At 43.3% G+C, this 27,793-nt stretch overlaps 2 protein-coding genes across 11 annotated transcripts in view; one reads left to right on the plus strand and one right to left on the minus strand.

Moving 5' to 3' along the window:
- nolo (no long nerve cord) overlaps positions 1–11,196 on the plus strand; it is a 64,505-nt gene extending 53,309 nt beyond the window's left edge. For 7 of the 8 annotated variants that reach the window (XM_041776832.2, XM_070283565.1, XM_070283564.1 and 4 more), the window contains 4 exons: positions 8,117–8,497; positions 9,034–9,378; positions 9,444–9,594; positions 9,660–11,196. In XM_041776832.2, the coding sequence (XP_041632766.1) occupies positions 8,117–8,497; positions 9,034–9,378; positions 9,444–9,594; positions 9,660–9,808 (1,026 nt within the window). In that variant the 3' untranslated portion in view covers positions 9,809–11,196. The remainder of the gene's footprint in view (positions 1–8,116; positions 8,498–9,033; positions 9,379–9,443; positions 9,595–9,659) is intronic. The other variant, XM_070283563.1, reaches the window with a different exon arrangement.
- Positions 11,197–14,188: 2,992 nt separating this feature from the next.
- The window catches only part of step (cytohesin steppke), a 37,095-nt gene continuing 23,490 nt past the window's right edge, over positions 14,189–27,793 (minus strand). For 2 of the 3 annotated variants that reach the window (XM_041777183.2, XM_070283566.1), the window contains 7 exons: positions 21,396–21,528; positions 19,554–19,652; positions 19,321–19,420; positions 19,066–19,240; positions 16,229–16,434; positions 15,951–16,164; positions 14,189–15,875 (listed from right to left, as the gene is read on the minus strand). In XM_041777183.2, coding sequence (XP_041633117.1) covers positions 15,723–15,875; positions 15,951–16,164; positions 16,229–16,434; positions 19,066–19,240; positions 19,321–19,420; positions 19,554–19,652; positions 21,396–21,528 — 1,080 coding nt within the window. In that variant the 3' untranslated portion in view covers positions 14,189–15,722. Of the gene's footprint in view, positions 15,876–15,950; positions 16,165–16,228; positions 16,435–19,065; positions 19,241–19,320; positions 19,421–19,553; positions 19,653–21,395; positions 21,529–23,532; positions 24,817–27,793 lie in introns of all 3 variants that reach the window. The other variant, XM_041777182.2, reaches the window with a different exon arrangement.

The raw sequence follows: 27,793 nt of genomic DNA on the forward strand, positions 1-27,793 counted from the left end.
GAGTGAATGATCTCTGACTCCATAAAGTACCCATTAAGGGGTTATATACAGTTGTTCCCCACAAAAATATGAAGTTTTGTCGATTTTATTTTGACATCATAAAGAATATTTATTAAAAATGTTTTGGCGGGGTTGTTTAGTACATCTTTCTGGGTACTTATTAAATTTTTTTTTATAAAAAAATATTAACTAATAAAAAAGTTATGGCCGAATTCCAATACCCTCTTTTTCCGATAGTGACTTGCGGTGGACATCATGTCCCGAGAACGGTTCATCAGAAATTAAAAATTCAAAAACATTTCGTTAGTATATTGAATTATCTAGTCCGTGAACGAAGGATTTGTAAAAATTTTGATTAAAAAAAAAATGGCGACGATTTTAACAAAAAATGTCCTTTTTAAGGGGTAAAATTTTCGGTTTTTATGCTCTAAAAAAAAAAGTTTTTAAAAAAATTGAAAATCCTTCGTTCACGGACTAGTTTTTGAGATAATAAATAAGTGGTCAAAATTTGGTGTCGATCGGATTAATAGTTTTTTAGTAATCGTGTCCACCGCAAAGGTACTTTCGAAAAAACAAGATTCTGAGATAATCGCGTTTAAAGTTTCAAGTTTGTTCGCGCTATAAAGAGCTACAACTTCGGTTCTAATGCTCCGATCGTTATGAATTTTTGTGAGAGTATTCTCAACAGTATATACTTTAAGAATATGCAATAAAAAAAAATCGATTTTTTCGACTATCACAACTGTATATAACCCCTTAAGTCCCCTACGAAAATGCGTCGATATGTACATACATACATACATACATATGTATTTAAAATTGCAGAAAATATTACCTTTAACTGCTGAGGATGCATCACCAAAATTTTCCTTTGTTGTAGCACAATCGGAAACTAACCAGTAACTGGATTTCTTAGAAACACAAAGTCATAATACATGAGAAATGTTATATATAATTAAAAATTGAAAGATTAATTTAATACTTACCGCAAGCAAGTTATTAAGATCTTTAAGACCAAAATCAAAAGAGCGAAAATAGTTAAACAAAATATAAATGTAACAGCAATAACAAAGATGGGACACGCTATAAAGCTACGATAAACGAACAGTTATGCAGTTATTTAACCATTTCGCTGACAAAAATTCTTTTTTACTCATTTCTCCTCCGTTTAAATGTCCGAAACCCAAAAGGAAAGCCATAGTCCCGCCATTCCTCCGATTTAGCATCCGTATTCGGGTTAGATTTCAGTAATTATGCGAACCTTATTCGGTAGGTCCGCTATTTACCTGCCGAATGTACGGTTTCCGTGTCCATTAGCTAGTTTCCCAGCAGACAAAGAGCGGACTTAGTGCGGATGGATCCGAAAAATGTCCTCTAAAAATATTAAATACGGACAAATACTCTGAGTTTCCGCATTAGTTTCGCTAAATACTTAAAAACGGACGCGCAAACGGACGAATAGCTGACAAGTATCGCGAGTTCTCAGGATTATACCCGATAATGAATTTGTCGCTAGCAAAAAAATGGATTGTAATTTGAAAATTTAAATAATTCTTATGCATCTTGTTATTAAAGACTCCTTTGTTCTAGATTACTGTTTACTGTTCTTGTTCACATTAGTGATCTAATGGTCAGACCAAACTTTTGGCCTATGTACGAGTTTGTACCTTCCAAACCGAATTACCATTACATGTTGAGACAATAATTTGGCAACTTTGCTGTGCCATCCGGCCAATTGGGCGAAAAGCAAGGCGAGAACTTTGTGCTAATTATAGTTGCGCAACCAGAGTGCTTGGCTGGCAGTCGGAGGCGAAGAGAGAGCTCCCCGAAATTCCAATCGTATTCCCGGCACTCCAGTCCGAAATAGTGCAATATTGACAAGGGCCAGGAGCAACAGCAACAGCAATGGCAATAAAGGGCAGTGGAAGTCTGATTTGGGGAGGCGTCTCTGTCATTGTCACCCCTCGGCTCTTGTTGGCCAACAAATGAGGGAGGGAGGGGGGGAGGAGGGTGCCCGCAAATAAAAGCGCAGCAGATGCAGCAACCATCAGCAGCAGCAACAACAATGGCTACGAAAACAGCAGCAAGAGCAGAAACTATGCAGGCGCATTTGTCGCTTTCAAGTGGCACTTGGGAAATCATCTTTGTGTGGGGCCTCCGACTAACAGGACCAGGAGCAGGACGAACTCGCCAATCCTCCTACTGCCGCATCGGCTCTGGGCAGCTGTAAATGCAAACGGCCGGAGCAATGACGTCGACATTGGCAAGACCATGACGTTGTCTGACAATAAGTTCACATGCAACTGCGGGGGCAGGGAGCGGCGATGGGTTCACATGGCAAAGGCAATTTGGGTTATTTTGTGGAAATCATGAAATCATGGAACTTTACGATATTCGAAGTCGTTTATACGGTGTAGGAATGAACCCATATTTGATGTTTATCGATTTTCCCCATCATGGGATGTTTATTCGTTATGTGGTTTATATTACCTACAAAAATCACATAATAGAGTAGTGTTCTTCTGTTCTCAATTATTATTATTATAATTAAAAACAAACCCAAAAGTGAGTTGTGCTATGTTAGGACTGGCCTAAGTTGCTCCTCCCAGTAGTACTCTCACACCAACTAGTCCGAGTAGGTTGGGTCAAACCGACTTACTGGCTACGAAGTTTTAAAACGAAAAACCCACAGCTACGTACATTTGGTAGTCAAATTTTCAGAGCTCGCAGATAGAGGGGAAATTACAGAGCGGATGTGGATGTGGATGAGGATGCGGAGGTGGAGGTGGAGGTGCAGGCGGTTGTGCAAGGGAGGTTCGATGGCTAATCGGATTTTGCAGTCCGTACTCAGTCAACATGAAGCAATTGATGAGGGCAATTCAAGTGTGCATGCATGAAACACACCACCTAAATTTGCACTTATGTATGTACATTTGTGTTTTTTTTTTTTTTTTTTTTTTTTTTTTAATTCGTTTATTAAGGGAAAGACTAAATACAATAGTGGGGGATAGAGGGTTGGGTCACACAAGTATCGGGACGTTTTGCTCGCGCGGTACGGCCGCGAAGCAATGCTTCGCGCGGGCGCCGATCCCGACCTATGCTGCCTCGCTGTTCCTACGTCGCTCCTCCGCTCGGAGCTCCGTCGTAACTATCGCTGCGTAGTCCGACACGGCCTGCCAGTTCTCATCGGACATTAGCATCAGAGGAACCAACGTTTCCACTGAGATGGTGCTTCTCAGCCTGGCCTCCAGCGTATCTCGCTCACCGGCAAATCTCACGCAGCTGAAAACTGAGTGTTCTGCCGTCTCCTCCAGCTGTCCCTGACAGTGCGTGCAGATATCAGATTCCTCGTGGCCGAATCTCCGCAAGTAGCTCCGGAAGCAGCCGTGGCCGCTGAGGATCTGAGTCAGGTGAAAGTTTACCTGGCCGTGCTTCCTCTTCAGCCAGCTGTCCAGGTGGGGAATCAGGCGATACGTCCATCTTCCCTTGGTCGTAGACTCCCATCGCGTTTGCCACGCTGCAGATGTGGCGTCTTTCGCCGCGGAGCGAAACACCTGTTTCTCGCGAGGCGTCAGCGTCCTGCCGTTTGACTGGCCGTAGATACTGGCCCTCTCCGTTGCCAGCAGGTCCAGCGGAGGAGTCCCAGCTAGGACCAGCGCAGCCTGGTCGGACACCGTCCTAAAGGCGCTGCAGATTCGAAGTGCCGCGAGGCGATGAGCTGAGTTCAGACCACGACTATAGGCCGGGGTCGTTAGTGCATGCCCCCAAACTGGTGCCGCATAGAGCATGCTGGCTCTAGCTACGCTGGACAGTAGCAGCCTGCTCGCCTGCTTCGGGCCCCTGTGGTTCAGCATTAATCTGCCGACTGCTCTCACCGCTGTGGTGGCCTTCGTGCTAGCAAAAGTTAGGTGCTCGCGGAAGGATAGCCTCGTATCGATCATAACGCCCAGATATTTAATGGCTCTGGCCGATCTGATCGGGGCCCCGCACACCCGGATGGTTGCGACCTCCACCTTCTTCCGGCTGCTCACCAGCACGGCTTCCGTTTTCTGTGGCGCTAGTTGTAGGCCAACACTAGACAGCCACGAATTTATGCGGCTGATGCTCCTGTCGCACAGCTCTTCGGCCCCTGCGAGATATTTGTCGACTGCGACTACAGCTATATCGTCGGCGAAGCCCACCAGCTCGGTCCGACCTGGGAGCGGGAGACGCAGAACACCATCGTACATGGCGTTCCACAACAGCGGTGCCAGGACCGACCCTTGCGGAACTCCGCAGGAAAGCTCTGTGGATCTGACACCGCCATCGGAGTCGTACACCAGGGTTCTGCCTCTAAAGTAGCTCTTCAGCAACTCCAGGAGGTACAGGGGTACCCCGAAGCTGGATAGAGCATCCAGTATACATCCCCATCTCGCCGTGTTGAAGGCGTTACGGATGTCGAGCGTGGCTATCAGGCAGTACTCCTTCGCGCCTCCTTTCCACCGATGCCCCGCAATGGCTGCTTTTGCGATGCCCACCACTTTGGAGATGGCATCCACCGTCGACTTAGCCTTCCTAAATCCGAACTGGGAGTCAGATAGATCGCCGGATGCGGCAATGGCCTTCTCAAGTCTCGTCCGGATCAATTGCTCCAGAACCTTGCCTGCCCCATCAATCAGACAGATTGGTCTGTAGGCGGATGGGTCTTCAGGTGGCTTTCCTGGTTTCGGGAGCAGGACCAGCCTCTGGACCTTCCATCTCCCAGGAAATATACCTTCTCTGAGGCACCTTTCATACAGGTCCGCGAATAAGTCCGGGCGAAGCGAGAGAGCCAGTTTCAGGGCTCTGTTGGGAACCAGGTCAGGGCCAGGGGCTTTCGCCTCCCTGATTCTCATCGCCGCCGCCAGGATTTCCGTCTCCAGGACTGGCTCGAACCCTTCCAACGAGTGCATCGCAGTCTCCAGCGTGTCTCTGGGGTTATCCGTCTTCGGGAACAGATGTTCGACTATCCTGTCGATGCTCTCTGCGTCGTGAGGGGCGCCCTGTTTTGCCCCATGGATCTTCTTGACTATGATCCTGTAGGCGTTTCCCCAGGGATCGTGGTCAGCGGTGTCGCAAAGTTCTAGGAAGCATTTGGTTTTGCTTGCCCGGATTGCCGCCTTGAGAGCCTTGCGGCATCTATGGAACTCTAGCCGCCTCTCCAGGTGGGAGCTCGAGCGGTAGGAGCGCTGATACCGGCGCCTCGCCTTGATGCACTCCGTTCTGGCCGCGGCGATCGTCTCGTTCCACCAATACACAGAGTCCCTGTGACGAGAGTGGGCGCGCTTGGCAGCCATGCAGTCGTCGCATGCGGCCTGCAATTGGATCATGGCAGATTCCGCCATCTGCTCTGCAGAGCCAATTGCTTCCATCCCCTGCATATGCTCTGCGAAGGATTGGATGTCCAGAGTATCGGCCTTGTATCCCCTACGTGCTTGGGGGGGCAGTGGTGTGGGCTGCGATCGCTCTGTGTCCAGCTCGGTGAGGATCGCCGCGTGGTCGCTCCCCGTATAGACATCGCTCAGGGCCCAGGTACACTGGCTAGCCCTGGAGCAGCTCACAAACGTGAGGTCGACCACCGAGCTCGCCCCGGCTCTGCTGAAGGTGGGCTGTGCCCCGGTGTTGAGGAGTGCGACGTCGAGTGTTGAAAACGCCTCGAGGAGGGTCCTGCCTCTGGCGTTGGTGAGGCAGCTGCCCCAGTCCACCGCCCAGGCGTTGAAGTCTCCGGCTATAAGGCACGGAGTGTGACACCTTGCGTCTGTGGCCAGCCGATCCACGGCGTCCCCAAACTCCTCCAGAGACATGCTCGGAGCCAGATAGACGCTGAACATCCACCAGCCTGCCACCCTGGCACGCACGAAGCCTCTCTCCGAGCGAACGTCCGCCATTCTCTTGGGTGTAATGCCGCATGACCACAGAGCAGCTTTGCCAGAGCTGTCCACCGCCCAGTATGGTCCAGGGCCTACCCTATATGGCTCGCTCATAGCGGCAATATCGGCACCGCGTTCTCGGACCGATTGCGACAGCAAGTCCTGTGCTGCCGCACAGTGGTTCAGATTCAGTTGAACCACTATCATGCCCTTTTCGTTCTGGCTGCACTACGCGACGTCACCAGGGGGCAGTGGCGGCTGCCCGCCTGGTGTTTCGTGTCGCTACCCTTTGCCTCGGCGCATCTAAAGCAGCGCGGACTGTTGTTGCAGGCGGCTATTTTATGGCCCTCCTGCCCACACCTGAAGCAGGAGCTGCTCCTGTCGTAGGAGCTGGTGCATCTGGCCGCTATATGCCCTGGCTCCATGCAGCGGAAGCATCTGGGGCGGGATTCCACCATCTTGATGCGGCACCTCGTCCAACCGACTTTCACCTTCCCGAGACTATTTATGGAACCAGCCATTGTCTCTGCGACCGAGAAAGTTGCCACCTGGCCTCCACTAGCGAGGGAGCGGATGCTCTTAAGTGAAACGGAGCCAGGTGGAAGATTAGCCTGTGAGGCGAGCTCTGCCGCAAGCTCCTCCCTGGTTACCAGCTCGTCCAGGTCCCGGATTAGGAATGTGGTCTGCGGTGACACAGTGCGGATCGGCAAGCTTCCGCCTATCACACACCCAATCTGCTCCTTCAGAGCGGTAAGGGAAGCTCCAGAGGACTTTTTCAGCTCGATTAAGAGCTCGCCCTTCGCCGTTTTTCGTACTCTGGTCACCTTGTCGCCGACTCCTGCCATTCTGGAGTCATGGGTGCGCGTGACCATGTTGAGGACCTCGCTATAGGACATCTCTGCCGCGGGGGTTATGATGATCGCATCATTTCTGCCCCGCTTTCGGCCCTCTCGGCGCTTGGTCGCGGCCCTTGTCTTCGGGCCGGAATCGCAGTCGCCCAGCTTCTGCGCTCTTTCGGCGTTTTGGGTGGGAACCCTGGGTGGGGGGCGCGTGTTTGTGCGACCGGTGGGGGCCACACCGGGGTTACGGCTGGCGGGACGGGGACGACCTTTTGGAGAAGTCTGAGCAGCTTTCTCCGCCGTGGGCTGGGCCCGGGTCATCGGTGGCGCGGTCTGGCTCCACTGGTCAGCAACTCCGATGGCAACGCCATCATCCCTATCCTTCCCCTCTAGCAGCGAAATCTCCTCCTGGAGCTCCTTTAGTCGCGCAAAGGCATTCTTCATGGCCTGGTTTATGCTTCGGACTTTCTGCTCGTTAACCTTGGCTAACAAGTCATCCAGGATCTGGCCCATCTCTTTAATCTGCGGATTGGGCGCCTTGATCTTCTTCCGTGGGTGGGCCGTCACAGGGGGGCTAGGGGAGTCTCTTACTCTCTTGGTGTGTGGGGTCGACGAACTCGTCTCCCGACCGATTGGCTCCAGGGCTATCTCAGAGTCTTGGCCAGACGCCGTAGGGCCTCCGCTAGGTGGGGTTCGCTGCAGCTTGGACCGCCTTTGAAAGGCTCCCAAGTCGTTTCCATCTTCACTTGTCGCTGTTGAAAGAGCACCGGCCAAGTGGGCCGCCGGAGCTGCAGTGTGGGTTGGAATGTGGATTAGGGCCTCCAGAATCCGTGCCCTTGCCGCGGGATCAACCGCGGGTGGATTTCCACATTTGTGGCTGCCACCTGGAGTAGTATTGTTATTACTCGACATTCCTTTTTTGCGCATTATTGCCCAATGCGGGGGCTGCATTTTATACCTTCTGCCAGGTGGGTAATAAACTGCCGGCCACTATGGCACAGACGCAGACCAAGTAGCCGCCCAATGTGGGTCAGACGCTACCTGGGTTTGGGTTAGTGTGCAGCTGATACCTGCTGCCAGGTTAGTTCCACTGCCGGCCACTATGGCGCAGACGCAGATCACGCAGCCGCCCAGTATGGGCAGACGCTGCGTGGATATGTACATTTGTGTGCGAGTATGTGTATGTCGGGAACACACGGCACAAGATCGATGCGATGGTAGTTACGAAAGCGGAAGCGGAACTGCGACGGCCGCTGAGCACTAAAGTTCGGCATGGCATATCGAACAACAAACAATCACGACTGGCTTGCGGACCTGGCCCTTTTGGCCCAGATATGGATGGAGATGTGCATTTTTAAACAGAGCAGCTAACCCCATTCCCCTCCACAGTTGCTATGGCCGCTGCAGCGCTTTAAGGACTCTCGTGGCCAGCATTTACTCCGGGGCGAGGCGGTCAAGTACGGCCTAGACTCGGAAGCTGCCCACTTCGAACAGGACGAGCCGGTGCGTGCGATGGTCAAGGAGCTGCACACCGAGGCGGGTCCCATTCGAACTGTCTCAGAGTCGACGGGTCCCAAGGAAGTGGACGCAGGGCAGGACCCGGACATGGAAATCTTACCTCACATGCCTCACGCACGATGGGAAACCGCAACGGCACCCACGACCACGGCGGTGCCGGGCCTAGAAAGCGCCGACTACGTCTACAAATGGCAGCTGGGCAAGTGGTCCAAGTGCTCGCAGGACTGCGGCGCAGATGGCAGCGGGTTGCAGGTGAGTAAAGCTTAGGTCAAGACCAAGTGGGGACTCCTGGTGCATTGATTCATTCGATTATTGAATGCTGAGAGAGAAAAAAGATACATGTTCAATACATTTTTTTAAACTTATACTATATTCGATCAGAAAAAAGGATCGACAGTCCAACAAAGTATTCAAATATTCAGCCAATCCTTAGATTAGTGCGTTCCCCAGCCCAGTTAAGTCATGCGAATCGCAACTGTTAGGGACGACATAATAAATATTTCAACTGAATCAGAAAACCAAGGCTTTGCTTCTTCGCTTTTTTCCCAAAAGCAAACAGAACGCCATAAAGAGGAAAGAGAAATGTGTCCCAAAGCAGCCAACGACATTTATGCAATAATTAGCCAAGTGCACAGGACCCTGCTCCAGTGGCTCCATAAAATCAGGAGCAATATTAAATAATTTAACAGTCAGAGGGCCCACTGCTCAGCCTTAACGCTGGTTATTTAATGCATTGGTTGGTCCAATAAAATCAAGGAATGTACTTATTTCTCCCTCTTCTCCCCAAGCGGCGCACTCTGGGCTGCCGGAGAGTAGCGGCAAGGGCAGGGAACTCCAGCGCGGAGGAGGTCGTGGATAATTCAGAGTGCACCGCCCACGGCCTGGAGCCGCCCCAGACGTTCCGGAGCTGCGGCAACGAGCCCTGTCCGCAGTGGACCCGGGGCGAGTGGTCGCTCTGCCAGCAGTCCCGCTGCCACGGCAAGAACACGGCCGTGCAGCGCCGCGAGGTGGCCTGCCGACACGAGAACGGGACGGCTGGAAGTGCCTGCGATGAGTACGAGCGTCCGGTCATGCGTCAGGAGTGCTACAACGAGCGCTGCAAGGGCGTTTGGCGCGTGGAGCCCTGGTCAGAGGTGAGTCCTGATCTGCTCGTTAGTTGTCCAACACAGATATTCACTTAAACCTCCACGACCCGCAGTGCAACGCCCCGTGTGGCCGCCAAGGTATCAAGTACCGCATCCTCCAGTGCGTCTGGTATGGGAGTCGCCGGCCGGCAGGCAATGTGTGCAAGCATCAGCCCCGACCCGCGGTCATGAAAATCTGCAAAAGTCCGTCCTGCCAGGCCAAAAGTAACTATTGATCGTTTATCTATAAGACCGTACAAAATTGTAATTGTATTTTATCTCATCTGCAGTGTCGTCCTCGTTCCAATGTCGCGACTCCTCGCGCTATTGCCGGAATGCGCGTGCCATGGGCCTGTGCCGACTTCATCGCTACAAGGAGAAGTGCTGCGGGTCCTGTCAGCAGCAGCAGCAGCAGCCCGATAAATATATAACCCATTAGCTCCCAATGAGCGATCTAATTATCGAATTCTGCAAGCAATTACTCTAAGTACCGTAAATATTGAGAACTGTAGCAAGATATAAAGTTAAACTTATGCAAACTTATGTATTTCCAGCAGAACCCGCAATAGCACTAGTTCTAGTTTATTTTCGTACTGAGTCTAGGACAAACATAGTTAAATATAATTCGGTTTTATTTCAAATGTTTTGCACAATCAACATTAACTTACTTTCATTGTTTGCAACCCGGCGGGAAAGCATAATATATTTATATTTATATCCATAATAAGCAAACAAAATTGTTAGGTTTGCCCCAGGCAAGTGTCCTCTGGCAAGTCAGTGGGCTTCAGAATTTGTGAAGCGAACTGGTCGTCGGCAGCAGATTTGCTTTAAGCAATTAAATCCTTAAACGTGAATGACTCGAAACGTACTAAAAACTGCTGCAGCAAGCGACTACCTATCGGAATAGACTAAGATTCTAAATTCATGTATTAATGCAAGTCAATTTGCAAGGGAGCTGCCAGCACACTACATAACGTATGCGAGGAATCCCGAGTGTGAGGCCATCACGGATGATTCAATTCATTGCTGATTCAAGAAGTAGTTGAAATGTCTAGCCAATAACTCAGATTAATATTAAACACAAACGAATACGCTGAATCGGTAAGCCCATGACGCATGCATTTAGATTGTAAGAGCGAAAAGAAACCCGCACTGTTACCTAAAACGATTGAATACGAATACGAATACGAAACGTGTAAATATTACTGCTAATGAGAGGTATTGCCACTCTATGGATATGCACATATGACTATTTCACTGTCAAATTATGTCTCTAAATTTTCCTCCGTTCTACATTTATCAATTCGCCACCAAGAATATTGTAAATAATTCGAATCAGCACTAAATCGAGAATTTATTTAAAGGCTTACTAAGTAATTTAAACAAAAGATGAACTATATTGCATACATACATATGTGCGCCTATTTGTAATTAGTTTTTTATGAATAAATTGTTTTATAAACCCTAACATAGCGAATAATTAAATAATAATTAAAAGCAGCATGTTAGCAGATACTTAGCTAAACTATAAATATACATACAACATGAACTCAATTAACACGGAAGTGAATCTCCTGAGTGTTAAGAGCATTTATGAATAAAAATAAGCTGTTAAGGAAAACGTAATAGCGATAAATATATAAAAGCAACGCAGCCATAACCAATGTTAAATACATACAGACACAGACAGACATGTTACCACTCTCTCACAACCCCATTCACTCCAATACTATCGTACTGCAAGGATCCGGGCTATGACGCTGCATAGTCGATCCGAAATATTGTAAGAATTTAAAAGAATTGTGGAATAAATAACTAATATTGAAAGGGCGTCTTTCATTTAAGTTCAAAACTTGGGAGGATTCGAATAGATTTTGGTGGGAGACTCAATATTCAAATTCTTGTATATATTTATTATGTATATTTTGTAACATATTCAATAATTAATTGCTTCGATTTCACCAACATTTCAACTTACATTTGCAACCTTATACAGGGTGCGCCATTTTTTATGTCGGTATGTTAACATTGAACATCTTTAAAAATAAACAACCGATTTTCATGTAGATATATTTATTTAATTTGGTTCAGTACAATTTCTTCAGACTAATTTTGGAAAACAACATCAATCAAGTGCTCGTCCCTTTTTCTAGCATTTCAGGTTGTATAGCGATGATTTTTACTCGAATATTTGTCTTGAGCTCGTCAATGGTTTGGGCTTGCTGGCGAAAACTTTGCTTTTTAAATATCCCCACAAGAAAAAGTCCGGAGGCGTCAAATCTGGAGATCTGGGTTGCCCATCGATATCGCCTTTTTTGAGTTTTTTGAGTCAACACAACTGAACGACTATTTTCAATGTGAAGCGTCACTATTTAAGCGCGGTCTTTCGGAGTAAATCGATTCATGATTTAAATTGTGTTGAACTAAGGTTTTCAACAGTAGTCTACTCAAGTCAATCGGTTCACTAATGACAAAGATATTCAATGTTGACTTACAGACATAAAAGATGGCGCACCCTGTAGGTATCATAAGGATACTACTACGCAGTGAAGTAGTCATTTCCAAATCTATATTATATATTATATAATTTCAATATTTATATTCTTGTATATATTTTATATGTATATTTTGTAACGTATTCAATAATTCATTGCTTCGATTTCACCGACTTTTTAACTTACATTTGCAACCTTATAGGTATCATAAGGATACTGCTACAAATTTCCAAATCTATATTTTTGAACCCCATTAGCAAATTCAATTTCCGTATATATGCAACCTAGTTTAGATCTTTGCTTTTAACTCATTTCCATCTACTTCGATTTATATTTATTTCTACGATTTTAAAATAACACTTTTAAATTTATATTTATTATATAGAAACATATAAAGGCAAATATTAAATAAATCTTGACTCTATAGTGTGTCAAAATTTGAGCTTGAATAGTTGAGTTCTTTTTAAATATAGGTCGGAGATACGGACAAAACGTTTTATATACGTATATAGATTGGCATATGTCTATTCCGTTATCATTAAACTTACGTGTAATCTGAAATTAGTTCCTATTTACTATTTTAAAATAATAATTCGGCTCTAAGCTGGAAAGTATTAAAATCTATTTAAATAATGTGTAAATGAATATATCAGGAATTGTTGGAATTGAAGGTGTTATAGCCTCTCTTATCTAACCTCTTTGAGAGTTGTTTCTATTTGTTCATAACTTATGTAAAAACACTAAAACTCTCTAAACTCTTTGTTTTGAATATAGTCACCTTAAGAAGTATTTCAATTAATCCACATTGACAAAATGTAAAGAGAGAATTTAAGAAAACACGTATTTTTATTATTTTGGTGATCAAAATCATAGAGCATTGTGCTTTTGATTTTTTTCTTACATCACTAGCAAACAGTCGAACGAAAACTCAAGTATACTCTTCAAGTTTACTTAACAGGGATTCAAATTACATATAAAATAAACTATATATTTCTGATTGAAATTAATATCACAAGAACGTACATTAAATCAGTTTTTAAACAGCTCGCCGCAAAAGTGGCTTCTGTATTCATCACGTGTGAATTCCTTAACTTTTTTAAGTTTCTTGAAAAGTTTCAAAAGCAACACTTGCGCCAATTATATACATAAATGGAAGTCGACTTTGGCTTAATATAGAATAATGAAAAAATTTGCGAGTTCGGAAGGAATATTCTAAGGAAAAAACTTTACTTTGTAAATAGATTCATGTAGCATTTCTATTCAGTCCTTTCCCAAAGAAATGTCTCAATTTCCTTATTATACCCTTGCAGGGTATTATAATTTCAGTCAGAAGTTTGCAACGCAGTGAAGGAGACCTTTCCGACCCTATAAAGTATATATATTCTTGAACAGCATCAACAGTCGAGTCGACTATTCCCTCAGTTTTAAAAGTTTCTGAATGAATGCTCTCACTGCTATATACATATGTCAGCACAGGCAGGATCGGACGACTATATTGTATAGCTGCCATACAAATTCGATAAATTTTTAGAAAACAAAATTATAACTTGGCTGTTTTTCAACATTTTTGCACAATTTTTTAGATTTGGCCATTTTATATTATTTCAGAATTTCGTTTGTAATGAAAATCGGACGACAATATCTTATAGCCATAGAAACGATCGGTAGATGTAAAGAAAATGTAAGGTGGGAATGTAAAACTGTAACTCTCAAACAGTGAACGTAATAAGTATAGGTAAAATGTAATGAAACTCTGATTTGTGTGTGTTTTTAGCATTTTATTTATGCTATGTATAAATATACAACTTTTATATATGTTCTTTTATTTTTTTTCCCGAATTATTTAACCAGAATGGCTCGATTCTTAATGATCCAATTGCAATCTGCAAGGGTATACAATCTTTGGCATACCAAAGTTAGCTTCCTTTCCTATTTTAAATACTCGGAGTCTATTTTAATTATGACTTATAATTTCCGTATCAACTCAACAATTCAACAAGTGTTCCAAGATGTAGATTGTCATTTGACATTATATATATGAAATTGTGATCAAAACCGAACGACTAGTGCTATAAGAGTAATCGGTTTATCTTAACGAGAATAGCAAAAATCAGGAAAATAATGGTGTCAGTATTTACTATATACTACTTAGAGAAATATTTTGTTGAAATACGTCTTCAAAATATTCGAATCTTGAATAATTACTTTTTGTCATGTTACTAGTGAAAAAAATTAAAACAATTTTGAGAATTTGCCTATAAAGATATACAACCAATCTTCTATGCAAGTTGATTTATAGTCATTTTCCCATTAAAAAGCAAGGGTTCTTTTTCATTATATTTAATAAACTTTATTTAATATTTTGTATAAATGTTTATTTTTATATGCTAAAGCAATACAAAATTCTAAACTATAATTAATGGCTTACGTTAATATTGTACAACAAGCAATCATCCCTTCAATATGTACAAAATTATTAATTTGTTTGGGTTCAGTAATGCTAAAACGCACATATTCACAGGCATACACACCGATCACCTACGCAATTCGATTCACTGTCGCTACAAATTATTCATTAATTCTGTACGCACTGAATAAAGTAAGTTTATCGCATAAAGAGTAGTAGAGATGTTGAGTTGGCAAAATTATTGGTAATATTGCAAACGTATTAAGAGGACTGCTGTGTTTGCAAACAATTCATAGGAAAAGCAAATCCGAAGGGTTAAATGGTAAATGTCATTCAAGGTGCATGCGAACAAGTTTATCCCTCAGTCTCGAGACGAAACCAGCCTTGTGATCAGGGTAGGCGGACTTCATACACACTCGTCAAGGCACAAATCACAGAGGCTCGACATACAGTTTCAATATTATTACTTCAAATAACAGCATCTTATGGCTACCATAAGATAGATGCCGCAAATGAATTTTGGGAAGCCAACATTTCTTATTTACAGATTGTTTTCTATATCGGCACTCGCAAAGTATCATTTTTTTAAGCTGTGTGTATGGCTGGTTTCCTACTGTTTAAATTAACTAAATCTCCAGAGAAGCATTTTACGAAATAATGCATCCTAGGACGCATTCGTTGACGTGTTGCATAATAATAATAATCTTTGGCTGATTTTATACAACAGTTTCGTCGCAGTACCGTTACCGTTCTCTACACTGGGATCTGTTAATTTAATAGTTAAACTTTTACACATTTAAATGGGATTCGTTGTTTTCCGAAATGCCTGGTGCAAACCTCTCACAGTAGTTGGTCAACCGACAATTGCCAACCAACACTACTGAGTTGCTTTAACCTAAACCAATTATGGGATAGATATGGGATTTCTTCAATAGAACTAAGGATATCTACATATAGAGTGTGGGTGGGATTTAACTTAGGTGGTAAGAAAAATGCTAAACACATACTCGTAGACTTTAACGTACAAATAAAACTAAACAATAATTTGCACTAATGAAAATGGTTTTACAAATGTATTTCCTATTGATGCAACTTGATGCTTTTCATACCATATTATCGTTAATTCCTAATGTAAATAAATTATATATCACAACAATAGAGACAAAAGTTTTAATGGTTCGAAGAGCGTCGGCGTGTGATGGCTCGTTTCGAGTCGATCAAACTGAATACTAGGACAAATGTTTGGGCACGAGAAGCCACACACGGTAAACTAACTAATTACAGGCATTGGTTTGACGGGGAAGTTTTCACAAACACTGTGTTAGATTTATAATATTCGGGATGTACGTATAAATAGGAAGAGGGGCGGCACACCACACACGCTTAGCAAAAGATTCACTGAGATCCGAGAGACAAAAGGGACGCGCCGAGCGAGAGGTCCGACCGTAATATTAACTCTTGCTTAGCGCCTTCTTCTTTCTTTGTACTAGGATGTCGTAGAACGGATTATGGCTAATAGACTGCGTCAGTCGCTTGATCCACTCCTGTTGGTCCTCCTCCGTTGCGGCGGACATGCGGTACACAGTATGCTTGCCCTCCACCACCTATGCCACGTAAATGTAACAAAGAACGAAACCAGTTAGTAAAAATACTCGAGTCAGTGAAGAGTGGCCACCTACCTTGCCCTCGGAGTCAGTCTTGCAGGCCTTGATTATGTCGGCGCCCCCGGTTGCAAACAATTCAAAGCAATGCGGTTTGCTGCGGTCGTGAATCTCCCGCACCGATATGTTCTCCAAAGGTATGATGCCGCGTGGCTCCTTGTCGGTGGTGTATTCAAAGTAGTACAGGCAATTGTCGTTCAAAATGAACCAGCGTCGCTTCCACGATTTGTATCTTTGGTAGAAATTGTTATAACCCATTAGCTCGTGCTACCGACAAATGAATATTGACGACTCACCTGCCGCCTTGCTTCCATAGCCAGCCCTCCTTGTCGGGATTGAAGAAGGTGTGCATCAGATCATTGCCATCGTCCTGGGGTATTTTGAATGGCTCGGTTCGAATGGACTCGTAGAGGGACTCCAGCAGGCCCCGTGGCAAGTCACCGCCGTTGTTGATGCCACGATTCATTGAGATAAATTGCTCAACGGTTGGCTTGTCTTTAACCTGCACAGTAAAATTATAAATATATTAATGTTACTTCCAGATACCAGAGAACAATAAAGCTCAACAATTAAACATAAATATAAATTAGAGAAGTTTGCATTTTTTAAGAGTTCATTTTAACGTATATTTAGTAACTACTCCTTTAGTTAATATCTGTATAGATAAAAAGATACCAAGATACAAAACAATGAATCAATGCACTTAAAAACATTAGCTATCGCAGGGCTAGGATTATTCGAAAATATCGAACACGATAAGTATGTTGACAAATGAAAATATAATGTCAATTGCCCCATTCTGATTGCTATGGTTAATTCAGTTCAAAACAAGTAATTTTTCTAAAATAATGCCATATATTAACACAACACTTAAAGTAAATAAATAATAATATATGATATATATTTAGAGGTCAAGGAGTAATAGGGAATCTCCCGAGTGCCATCCCAAAAAAAAAGTTGGTTTCGATGCTTGAGCATCCATGTTTTTTAGCGATGTTTTTAGAGGTGTTTCGATGTTTTTGAGATGCTATCGATGTTAACCGATGCATCGATGTTATTTTTAAGTTTTTGTGCCTATGGATAATATCTAACAAATTGAAAGACTATAAACGATTTTTTTTATCTTTTTTCCTATTTTATAATTTCCAGAGCTCGCACAAACGGTCAACCGTTTTGATCATTCGAATTCTTTCGGAGAGAGAAACAACCAAATAGCCTGAAAAGGGTCTCTCTCGCAGATGTTCTCGCTTCTTTGCTTTGTTTGCGATTCCGGTTAACTGTAACGGGAGATCGCAAAGACAAAGCTTTCGGGAAACGAAGCGGCAAAGAAACTACTCGCTCGCTTCTGAGTCGAAAAGAGCGCCTGAGAGAGAGGGAGAGGGATGAAGCATTTGTATTTTTACGAAAAATTAAAAATATAGTCTTCAAACAATTTAAACACAAATTAATAAAGAAATAAACTCAAGTTTGTGTTAAATGTTTTTTTTTTTTTTCTTTTTGTTTCATTTGCTATTTATTTTAATCATTTAATTTAATTTAATTTAATCATTTACATTTTTAAATGTTTGTTGTCAAAAATGAAAAAATTGTGCAAACAATTAACTGACGCTACGCGAAATGTACAAATTAACAGCGAGAACTTTCCGCGAAGAGACCGGTCACACTTCAGACAACGAGCCCGCTCTCTCCGCTTCAACCGAGAGAGAATAGGAAAAGTGCCCATGGCAGATGTCTCGTTGAGTCTTTTCGCGGCTAACCGGTTACGTAACCTTAATGTTGAGACCTTTTTGGAAATCGGGACTCAACCCTGCGAGCTCTGATAATTTCAAACAAAATGGAAAAGTCCTATGGAACCATCAATATTTTTATAATTTAAAATTATGCCATTTCATATTTAAAAAATAAGAACAAAATATATAATAACTACGGATGCTTGTTTGCAGTTTTTACTCACAAATAAAATAATAGAATTAAGCCTTTTGGTAATCTACTACAAAATTAATCGATGCATCGAACATCGATGTTTTTAGCGATATTTTCATATGTTTTTTTTTTATACCGATGTTAAGATAGACATCGATGGTCTATTTTGAAAAAATATCGAGGTTTTCCGTCGAACTTGCATCACTACCGTGTACATTCTAACTGTCCACAGAATCAGACGATATAAAAAACAAGAAAGGAAGCTAACTTCGGCACGCCGAAGTTTGTATACCCTTGCAGATTGGTTTTTATGTTTATATTATAGATTTAAATGCTGAAAACACTTACAAAAACAGAGTTTCATTACATTTTACCTATACTTATTATGTTTACAGTTTGACAGTTACAGTTTTACATTCCCAGCTTTACATTTTCTCTACATTTACAGATCGTTTATATGGCAGCTGTATGATATAGTTGTCCGATTTTTATGAAATTTATACCAAAATTCTAGAATAATAAAAAAAGCTTATACCTCAGAGTAGATAAACATACGATGAAAAACAACGAAGCTATAATTTTTTTCCTATTTATTTCTCGATCGTTCCTATGGCAGCTATATGATGTAGTCGGCCGATTTGCATAAATTTTTTACCAAAATTTAGAAATAATATAAAATGGCCATATCTAAAAAATGGAGCAAAAATTTTGAAAAACAGCAAAGTTATAAATTTTTTTCTAGAAATGTATCGTACATTTGTATGGCAGCTATATGATATAGTCGTCCGATCCGGCCCGTTCCGACATATATAGCAGTGAGAGTATATAGAAGACTATATGCAAAGTTTCATTCAGATAGCTTTAAAACTGAGGGACTAGTTTGCGTAGAAACAGACAGACAGACAGACGGACAGACGGACAGACGGACAGACGGACAGACGGACAGACGGACATGGCTAGATCGACTCGGCTGTTGATGCTGATCAAGAATATATATACTTTATAGGGTCGGAAACGTCTCCTTCACTGCGTTGCAAACTTCTGACTGAAATTATAATACCCTGCAAGGGTATAAAAATATATTGTATTCGTTAGAAGATACGTTTCCCGAGGTACTCAAGTGGTGCTTTTATTTGTGTCGTTATTATTATTTCCCTTACATATGAAGTCATCTTTTATTTATAAAATATTGGTATGTGGCATTACTTACCGATGGGTTGTGCAGAGAAGTATTGAGCATTATAATAGCAAAGCTGAGCACATAGCAGGTATCCGTGTTTGTGAATATATCCGGATTGAGTTGGCAATACCGCTGGGCAAAGCACTCCATCATGCGGTCGATCTTTTGCGCCTCGCCCGGCAACCGAAACGACCAAAGGAATTGTCTGCGAAGGGAGTGGGATAACAGTGAAAAGGGTGACATTTACTGTAGCTAACTAAGGTGCTACTGTCGGCGACCACCCACCTTAAGGCCTGCACTAAAATGAGATTTGTAAAGTCGTGGAGCGCCACAAAGGCTTTCAGCACATCCTCGTTGAAATCGTTTTTTTCACCGAGGTAATCGCCTGGAAAAGAAAATAGTCATTAGTCTCGTTTTTGCGGTGCGTTTAATTGATTTTTTCTGTTTTCGTTTCGTTTATGATAACGCCATTACAGAAAGGCCGCTGTAATAATAAGAGCTTCTGGATTCGCACTCACCTATGGCCGTCTTATTGAGGCCCTCGCCTTTGTAAAGGAAATGCGCCACATCCTGGGGATCGTGACGAAGCAGTCTGTTCTCTACCAAATACTCGATGCCTGAAATATATCGAAGGGGATATTGTTAGACAGTGAAGAACAGATACAGCGAAAACAGATACATTGTACCACATATGTGGGCATAAATGGTTGAATTCAGAACCAGAGACCGTCAGCATAAAAGACGGCAATCTCAATAACGATGAAATAAGGATAACTTAGGTACGATGTCATTATTTGCCTATCAATAAGCATGGCAATACGGCATGGAAGAAAAAGGCATTCATAACAATGTATGGCAAAAATTGTATTTTCAAATTAAACTAGATATCAGGGTACATATTTAAACATCGGTGATACATAACATTGGCCCTGATTGATTAAGACCCCTTAATTCAAGAAATCCGGCACTGTTTTTCCCGACCTGAGAAAGTTTTGCGTGACTTCGGAAGCAGCACGCGCGATTAACAACAACACCATGTCGGCGACCATTCCTCCCCAGTGCCACCTCCAATTCTGGACATTATTTGTGCGCTACGGATGGCACATTTGTGTGCTATTAACTTAACGGCCTGGTGTGGGTTTTTGGTTTGCGTTTATTTCTGATAATCGGCCGATAAAGCGACAAATGGTGATGACACCACCACAACCACCACCACTAGTGCCAGCAGGACCACTCCTGCCGTCCTGTGGCACATACTGGCGTGTGGAAGTTTTTTAATAAGCGACGGCAACAGAACATGCAGACTCTGGGATTCGAATGGGCTTTTGTTATTCCCATCACCAAAGCCCAGAGACAGCGCCAACTATATGCCCCCCTGTTCGGATTAGCATTTTTATTGTGCGCCCTCTTTTTAGCCGGAGTGCTCGGCAGGATGCTGATGTCTTTTGTGGGAAGCTGCGTGGCCTAAATTAGACTTGTCGACGTTAATTTATGGCCAAGTAAGAGCTTGACGTAAATATTTGATTAGCTTTAAACGGGAGCGGCGCGGCGATATGGAGATGCTTTCGGCATGGATAACAAGGCAAACACGGTGTCATGTGTATCTCACCTAAATTCCCCAAAGTTATATCGATATTGTTCTACATTTTTTAAAAATGGAAAACAAAAATACCGAGAGTCTTTCGTGGAGCCTTGCGAAAAGGTCAAAATAGGATTTAGAAAAGAGTGATAAGTGAACAGAGCCTGAGTTAGCACATTTATAAGATATATTCCAAGGCTTAAAAACGTAACGAAAGTAATTTGTGGAACTCATTTTATAGTTAACTAAAAATGTTATGAACTGTTTAGTTTGGCCCGTCTGCCTCTTTATATTGTACAGTTCATATTATCGTTGAAGTCGTCATTGTGGAAACGCCCCTTCCCTAACTATTTGCATGATAATATCGTTTATTGACGCCAGAGCACGCTTCAAGGCTTCGTTGAGCTTCAGTTTGAGAATTTTCCCCGGCGCCACACCATTTCTGTGGTGCTGTCTGCCCTCCTGTCACTCATCAGCTCAATTATAAAGCATTTTGGCTGACTTTATTTTCAATTTTTTTGGGTGTTGCCCCACCGCCATTACTGAGAATGTATTAAAATAATCGCAAGTCGATAAAGTTTTACATTTTTACGACACTTCGAGACACTCCCTTTTCCCCAGATTGTATGGGAAGAACCTCTCAAATTGCATTTACTCATTTGAATTTAAATTGCCAATGAATCATCATGGAAATTACACGCGCCAGCGAACAAGAGTACAGCATTTCATTTCCCTCCTTAAAAGTTATATTTTATTATATTTTTAAATAGTTTTAACTCACCTTTCTTCGGATCCATATTGAACTTTTTCCGGCCAATTGACATCTGTTTGTCCTTATTGGAATGCTTGCAGTCTTCTGGCACGTCCAGCGCCTCCATTTCGGAGACAACCTCACACAACTCATCTTTGATTTGCTAAAAGATACAATGAGAAACGCACAGGTCAATAAAACTCATTGTATGCGCAGCTGGAGAGTCAAAAATAAACGAAGGAAGTGCTGCATATAAATATGTGAATATGCATTTCCCAGTTAGTGCGCTCGGTTTCAGTTTAAGTGACTGACTACTGAAAAATTTATAAATAACAAAACATCCCATAATCCATAAATTCTAAACCCGAGTAAAATTTGCATTTCCCCAGTGCCGCGCGTTGAATCGACACTCGACTGGCGCCACACGCGCTGTGACAACGACGACCTCAACTCGCTCGAAACTATTTTCAAATTTGTCCGCTTTCCAGAGCTAAAAATACGAAAATTGGAAAAATAAAGCAAAGCCAAACCACTCAATTCAGTGTTGGTTTAATTAAATTAGGGAACTACCTGACACTGAACCGGAGACATCGCCGGTGGTTCTATTCAGCATAGGGGTCATTCAGAAGAAGAAAAAATAAAGCGCCAATTTAGTTTGATGCCTAAAGACGCGGAACGTTAAGTTTGTGCGGAAAGTGTATAGTATAGATCTTACAGCTTCTACAGCGTTGAGTTGACGCATGAATAGCTAGAGCCACGGGACCGGAACATATCAATTGCCCCTACTCGGCGTTCACAGCCCAGGCCCAATGAGTGAGCGACCTTCTGACTCATTGGACGGGCACGCAGAGCATCTGAATCCGAAGGGAGAAATGTTAATTAAGCGTCATAAAATACAATTGACAAATTTGTCAAGTGCCTGTAATATAGACCCAACGCACATGTGCATCTGCAGTGAGGTCATCATCGGGACCTTCAGCCGTGCCTATGAAATTGAAATTCTAACTGGAGACGCTGTGAATTTTTGAATTTATTCGCTGCTATTGTGAATTGTCTCAGCAGAGATTCCAACGGTGTCAAGACTTATAACTGACTTGGCACTCAATGATTTCGTGGAACTTTAGAGCTTGTCACAAAGAACTCTCCAATAACATGTTTGTTGAAAATTATAATCCGCATGGCGCTATTTTTATCCAGTGATGAGGTATTTTTATTATGTGTATAGATATACGAATCGTCTCTAAGCTGCCTCCATTTGAACAGGATGCACCTATTCAACTTCTTGATACCATTTTAGGACACAGCCGGTAATTTTGAGTCCTGCTATCAATTTTGTACACCTCCAATCAAAAAAGAATACACTCAAATGTTAAAAGTGAGAAAGAGCGAGTGGGAGGGAAACATGGCGTTAATGAGCTACAACATTTAAAAATAAACTTGAAGCCATGCTTTGATCCAAAGTTAGAAAAAATAAGCGTCGAATCGAGGAATTCCCACAGATCAGCAACAAGTGTCGTGAGCGGAGGAAACCTGTTTGCGTATTTGGAATATGAAATAATGAAGTTGAAAATTAATGGGAAATGAATTAGTTTTTGATGCGAAGGCATTTCAGTCAAATTAATTTATTCTTAAAATTAAAAAGCCTGAAACCCGAACCCATTGGAGTCAAACAAACCTCGAATTCGGATTTACCTAACCCTAACCCTAACAGTATCGGGGGTTTTTTTTATAGAAATATATGTATATATTCTTTCGTAGGATTTGATGAGACAAACAACGCATTTGGTATCAGCGGGTCGAAATATCAGAAGATAGTTTTGGTTCTCCCAGAAAATATCGTTAATGTATCGATAAAGGACACGATCCGTTTGATCAAACCAATATGGCAATCTCGAAAAAATACAAATAAATAAAGTATAATTATTTTATATATTAAAGTCTATATAATATTCGATATGATATCAAGAACGATATTTTTGTCTGACTTTTTTTTTGATATATGTACATCCCCAGGACTGTTGAGTCTCTTACCGGTGCCCGAACTTTCCATCATTAAATTCCCGTATAACAACATTCAAGGAAATCATATTCATACTTTGTCAAGGTATTACAACAATTGATTTGCTTTGACAACTTTCCCAATCCCCACCTCTCCGTCCCTGCATACCTTTCCCGGTCGCCTGAGGATCACATTACTCTCCCTCTGCTCCGCATTGCTGCGGTTTCGCTCGAGGAGTGTGCGACAACTCTCGCAGAGATTCGATTGCTGGCTGCTCCGTTTGCTGTTATTGTTGTTGTTATTGTTGATATGGTTGTTGTTGTTGTTTCTGTGTTGATTCTGGCTGAGCGAGTTCCGCTCGGACTCGCTCTGTGAGTTGGAGCTGTCGTCGATGAAGCGCAGATCGCCGGCATCGGGTGTCAGCGGTGAAGGTGAACTAAGCCCCGAGCTGGGATCGGAGTCCAGTTGTAGGCCGGGGTTGTCCATTCCCATTACATCGCTGCTAGTTTCCGTCTCCGTTTCGGTATCTAGCGAATCCAGCACGCAGCCCAAGGAGTTGGAGCGCGTTTTGCGCGGAGACCTCCTTGCGATAATCTCGCCCTTTTGATTTAGCAACAGCTCCACAGGTCTGGACACTATCATAGTCCTCGTGGTCGTTGTGGTAGTGGTATGCTTGTACTCAACCCGTCTACTGAAGAGGTCCGTGTTAGGCTCATCACAGGGCAGGCGCTGCACCTCGGTGACTTTGTGGCTCACGTCGCTGCAGCTTACGGTTTCCGTGCTCAAGGTGGGGCTAGCTGGGGGAGGACTGTCCGGCGAGAGGTTCGTTACATTGTACGTGGCCACACTGGTGTAGGGGGCCAGTGAGGGCGAGCGGGGTTTGGCGGGCGGCTTCTGCGTGATCTTGGGAGAGTCCGCCTGCAGCGTGGGAGCTTTGGCTTTGCTTGTCTCGCCGCTTTTCGTTAGGAGATTGCAAAAGCAGCGAGTGCAAACGCTGCTCAGGCTGCTGCCACTACTGCCACTGCAGCCGTTGTCCAACAGGAGACGACGCTGATCCTCCTGACCTCCAGAAGATGGGCTAATGTAGAATGTACTATTGCTTCGGCTGCCGCGCGAGCCCGCTATAGAGTATCCTATGCCCACGCCCACATCAACTGCACCGCTACCCAACGCTGCCGTGGAGGAAAGGTCGAAGCAGCTCCTCTGCAACTGTTGCTTGCTGCCAAAACTGCCGCTGCCGCCCAGGCCGGAGGAGCTCTTCTTGTTCTTAGGCTGGCGGCGCAGAGAAGAGAACCAGTTGCTAATGCTGGGACGTTTCTGATGTAGGGATGCCATCCTGCTTCCTTTCTTCGTCTGCTTTTGAGCCAATTGCTCACTTCCTGCGAAATACGTTTCGCTCTTTGGTCCGTTCTGATCGGGATACTTATTCGTACCCGTCCATGGCGAGGTTCACTGAAATTGTAGAGGTCTTAGTTGGGGATCGATCTTTTAGCTGCCACCTCTCTTGTGCCAGACAATTTACAAGTACACTTTGACGGCGTCATCGAAAAATAAAATACATAATTGCGGCTGTACGTGAAACCTTACAAAATGCGTAGCAGGAAGTGCCAGGACCATGGGAGAACCTCAAAATTAAGTTTGTCTGGCGCGTCGCAACATTTTTCGGGTTTCCCAAGCGCCAGCGGAACGGCGACACAAAACGAATTACGCTAATGGCCTGCAGGTTAACAAGGTGACGGCGCGGCGTTCCCTAATCCCAGGACATGGTAGGAAAAATTCTTGCTTGTGTGATTTTTCGTTAAATCAACAAAGAACCCGTCGACCCACGACTTCTGTTTAGGATCAGAGTTTGGAAATGGTTGGTTTTCGGGCAGAGAGTCTGCTGCGGACGCACATCCTTACCCTTGCTTTGTCTTGTGATTTATTGAGATTTCTCTTTCGTCCCTTTGAACCTGGGGTCTAATGTTTGCGTTTTGCATTATTTTCGTTTTGGGGCAAAGCAGGAAGGAAGTCAGCTCGATAAAGTTCGGGAATTGTTTTTGGGGAAGCAGGCGACGACAGAGCTCTAGATGAGATTGCTGTTCCCGACTTAAGCAAATCATGAGAACCTCACATGGAAAGCTTGGGAGATGGACATCGGCAAGAGAATAAAGCATAATTTTTTCAGCAGAATTCACAGAAGAGTAAAACACTTTAAAAATCTTGAAAATAAGTATACATTTCAAATGCCACGCTGACGCCTGCCTATTTCCATCAAGTTTAATACAATTTGTCAACGTGAAAGACAATCTGCTGAAAGTTAAAAGTATTTTAAAATCTAGCCCTTATTAACCGTTGAATAACTTTCATACGCAATTAAGGTCGCTGTATTTGAGTGAATACTTTTATCCGCATTTTTTATTTTTAGATTGTCAAGACGTCCCATGTTCGACAAAAATTCCTCTAATCAATGTCAAATTGTCTAGTTCGTAGACCTTTACTCTTTCCAAACGCCCCTTCTGGGACTCGGGGACGCAGGCCCACAGCAAATTCCCCAGGGGAGAGTTTTGAAAAACAGCCACAGTCTTGGCCTTGCCACGCCCAACCATTAGGCGATGCCAAATGAAGTCGTCGAAAGAGTTTTTGGCATCATCCTTTTTACGGGGCCTACGTGATTGGATTGCACAAATGAGCGGAGAACATTCAAATGTATTGCATTCCCTCTCGGATCTCTATGTATGCGTTCCTTATATAAAATAGCCAAAGGCAGGAGGCAAGCACATAAAAAGGCAGCAAGTTGACCAAGTTGAAAAAAGGAAAAACAAAAACATTGAGGCATAAGACAAACACAGGTAAGTATAAGAAGGAGCGCAGTGGAAGGGAGGGGTGTAGACACACAGGTGAATGCCACACGGCTTGCACGGGACAGAAGAAAAAGACCAAAGAAGGAAAACAAGTAAAATGAAATTAAATTTGTAAACAAACTATCAATCAACCTCAATGAAGCCGGCACTCTCGCACACAGCACAGTCAAATGAGTAGAATACACAGAAGATCCCTCAGATACAGATACGGCCACCGAGCAGCTGAAGTGGCCCATCAAAGCTGTGTGATTGTGATTGCTGGCTGTGGGCAGGAAATGCGCTTTTCTTTACTACGGCAAACTAATGGCGTGTGAGATCTAGCCCTAACCCTGGGCTGCAAGTTACCAAAGGTCTTAGCCCATGATGAATGGCCAAAAATGGCTGGGAACGGGTACAAAAAGATTCCGACACACAGTAGCCACGAAATGGGGCGTGTCTGGCTCCATTTACTTTGACAATTTAATCTTTTACACTGTGCAACCAAACAAATAATTAAACGCAGGCGTCGAACGCCTTTGGCTTGGGCAACACTGTCTCTTAACCCTTTGGCAACTACTCATTGTGCGCCAGACGAAAACCAATTAGAAAATCTGGCTCAAAAACAATGCCCTAGACCGAGACACATACAATATAGAGGGAGATAATACGGAGTCCCAGCTGCGCCTGCAGAGCCCTTCTCATTGTCGACATCGTCTGGGTAGGTCGGAGTTTTCCCATAAGTGACTTTTACTTTTCTCCAGCAAAATGCAATTAAACGCAAGCTTGCTTTCCTCGCTCACTCTCAATTCGCGACACTTTTCCCTTCTTTTTGTCCCAGCATTAAATGTATCTGTGTTTCAGCTCGGGTCAATGGCTCTGGTTGAATGGAAAGTGTGAACGCTTTGGCTCCGACTGTTATTGATTGTCTGTATGCATGAAAAAGGTTAAGAGGATTTTATGTCTTGCCTTTGTCATATAACGAAGTTAAATTAAAATAATATTATGGAAAAACCACTCAAATCCCTGGATGGGAAGTCTTTTAAAGCGCAGACCTAAAATAGTACAGAAACTATTTCGCTAATGACCAAAACTTGTCTAGCTTCATCAAAACAGAAACACAAATTCAACAAATAAGAAAGTTATCATCGAGTATGCTCGACTGTGTGGTACCCGTTAAAAAGGCTTTGTTCCTGAAGTCAGACAAATAAAGGATAATTATGTTGGATCTTCTTAGAACAAAACTATAGTTGGAGACTCGGCTCTCCAACCGAGACGAGTCTAGGTGCGTTTGTGAGCAAAATGGAAATGTAAGAACTTTTTTGTTCTGTTTACCACCCGATTATATATTTACTTAACTTTACTTCTAATACTACTACACATTAATTCATGGTTTGATATGCGTGCCAAAGATAAGAGTATTGCCACCAAATTGGGTAGCTCTCGCTAAAATAGTTCCCCAGATCCATTGTTTCATACAGCCGGGGAGACGGACATGGTATACAAATTGCGATATAAAATAAAAAACTAAGGTTGCCGCTGCTATGCATAACCTCGCCATATGTAGTATATTTCCTTTTGGTAAATTTAGTTTTTTACTTTGTTGCGTC

Source organism: Drosophila kikkawai, chromosome 2R (genome assembly GCF_030179895.1).
Source record: "Drosophila kikkawai strain 14028-0561.14 chromosome 2R, DkikHiC1v2, whole genome shotgun sequence".
Taxonomy (NCBI): Eukaryota; Metazoa; Arthropoda; class Insecta; order Diptera; family Drosophilidae; genus Drosophila; species Drosophila kikkawai.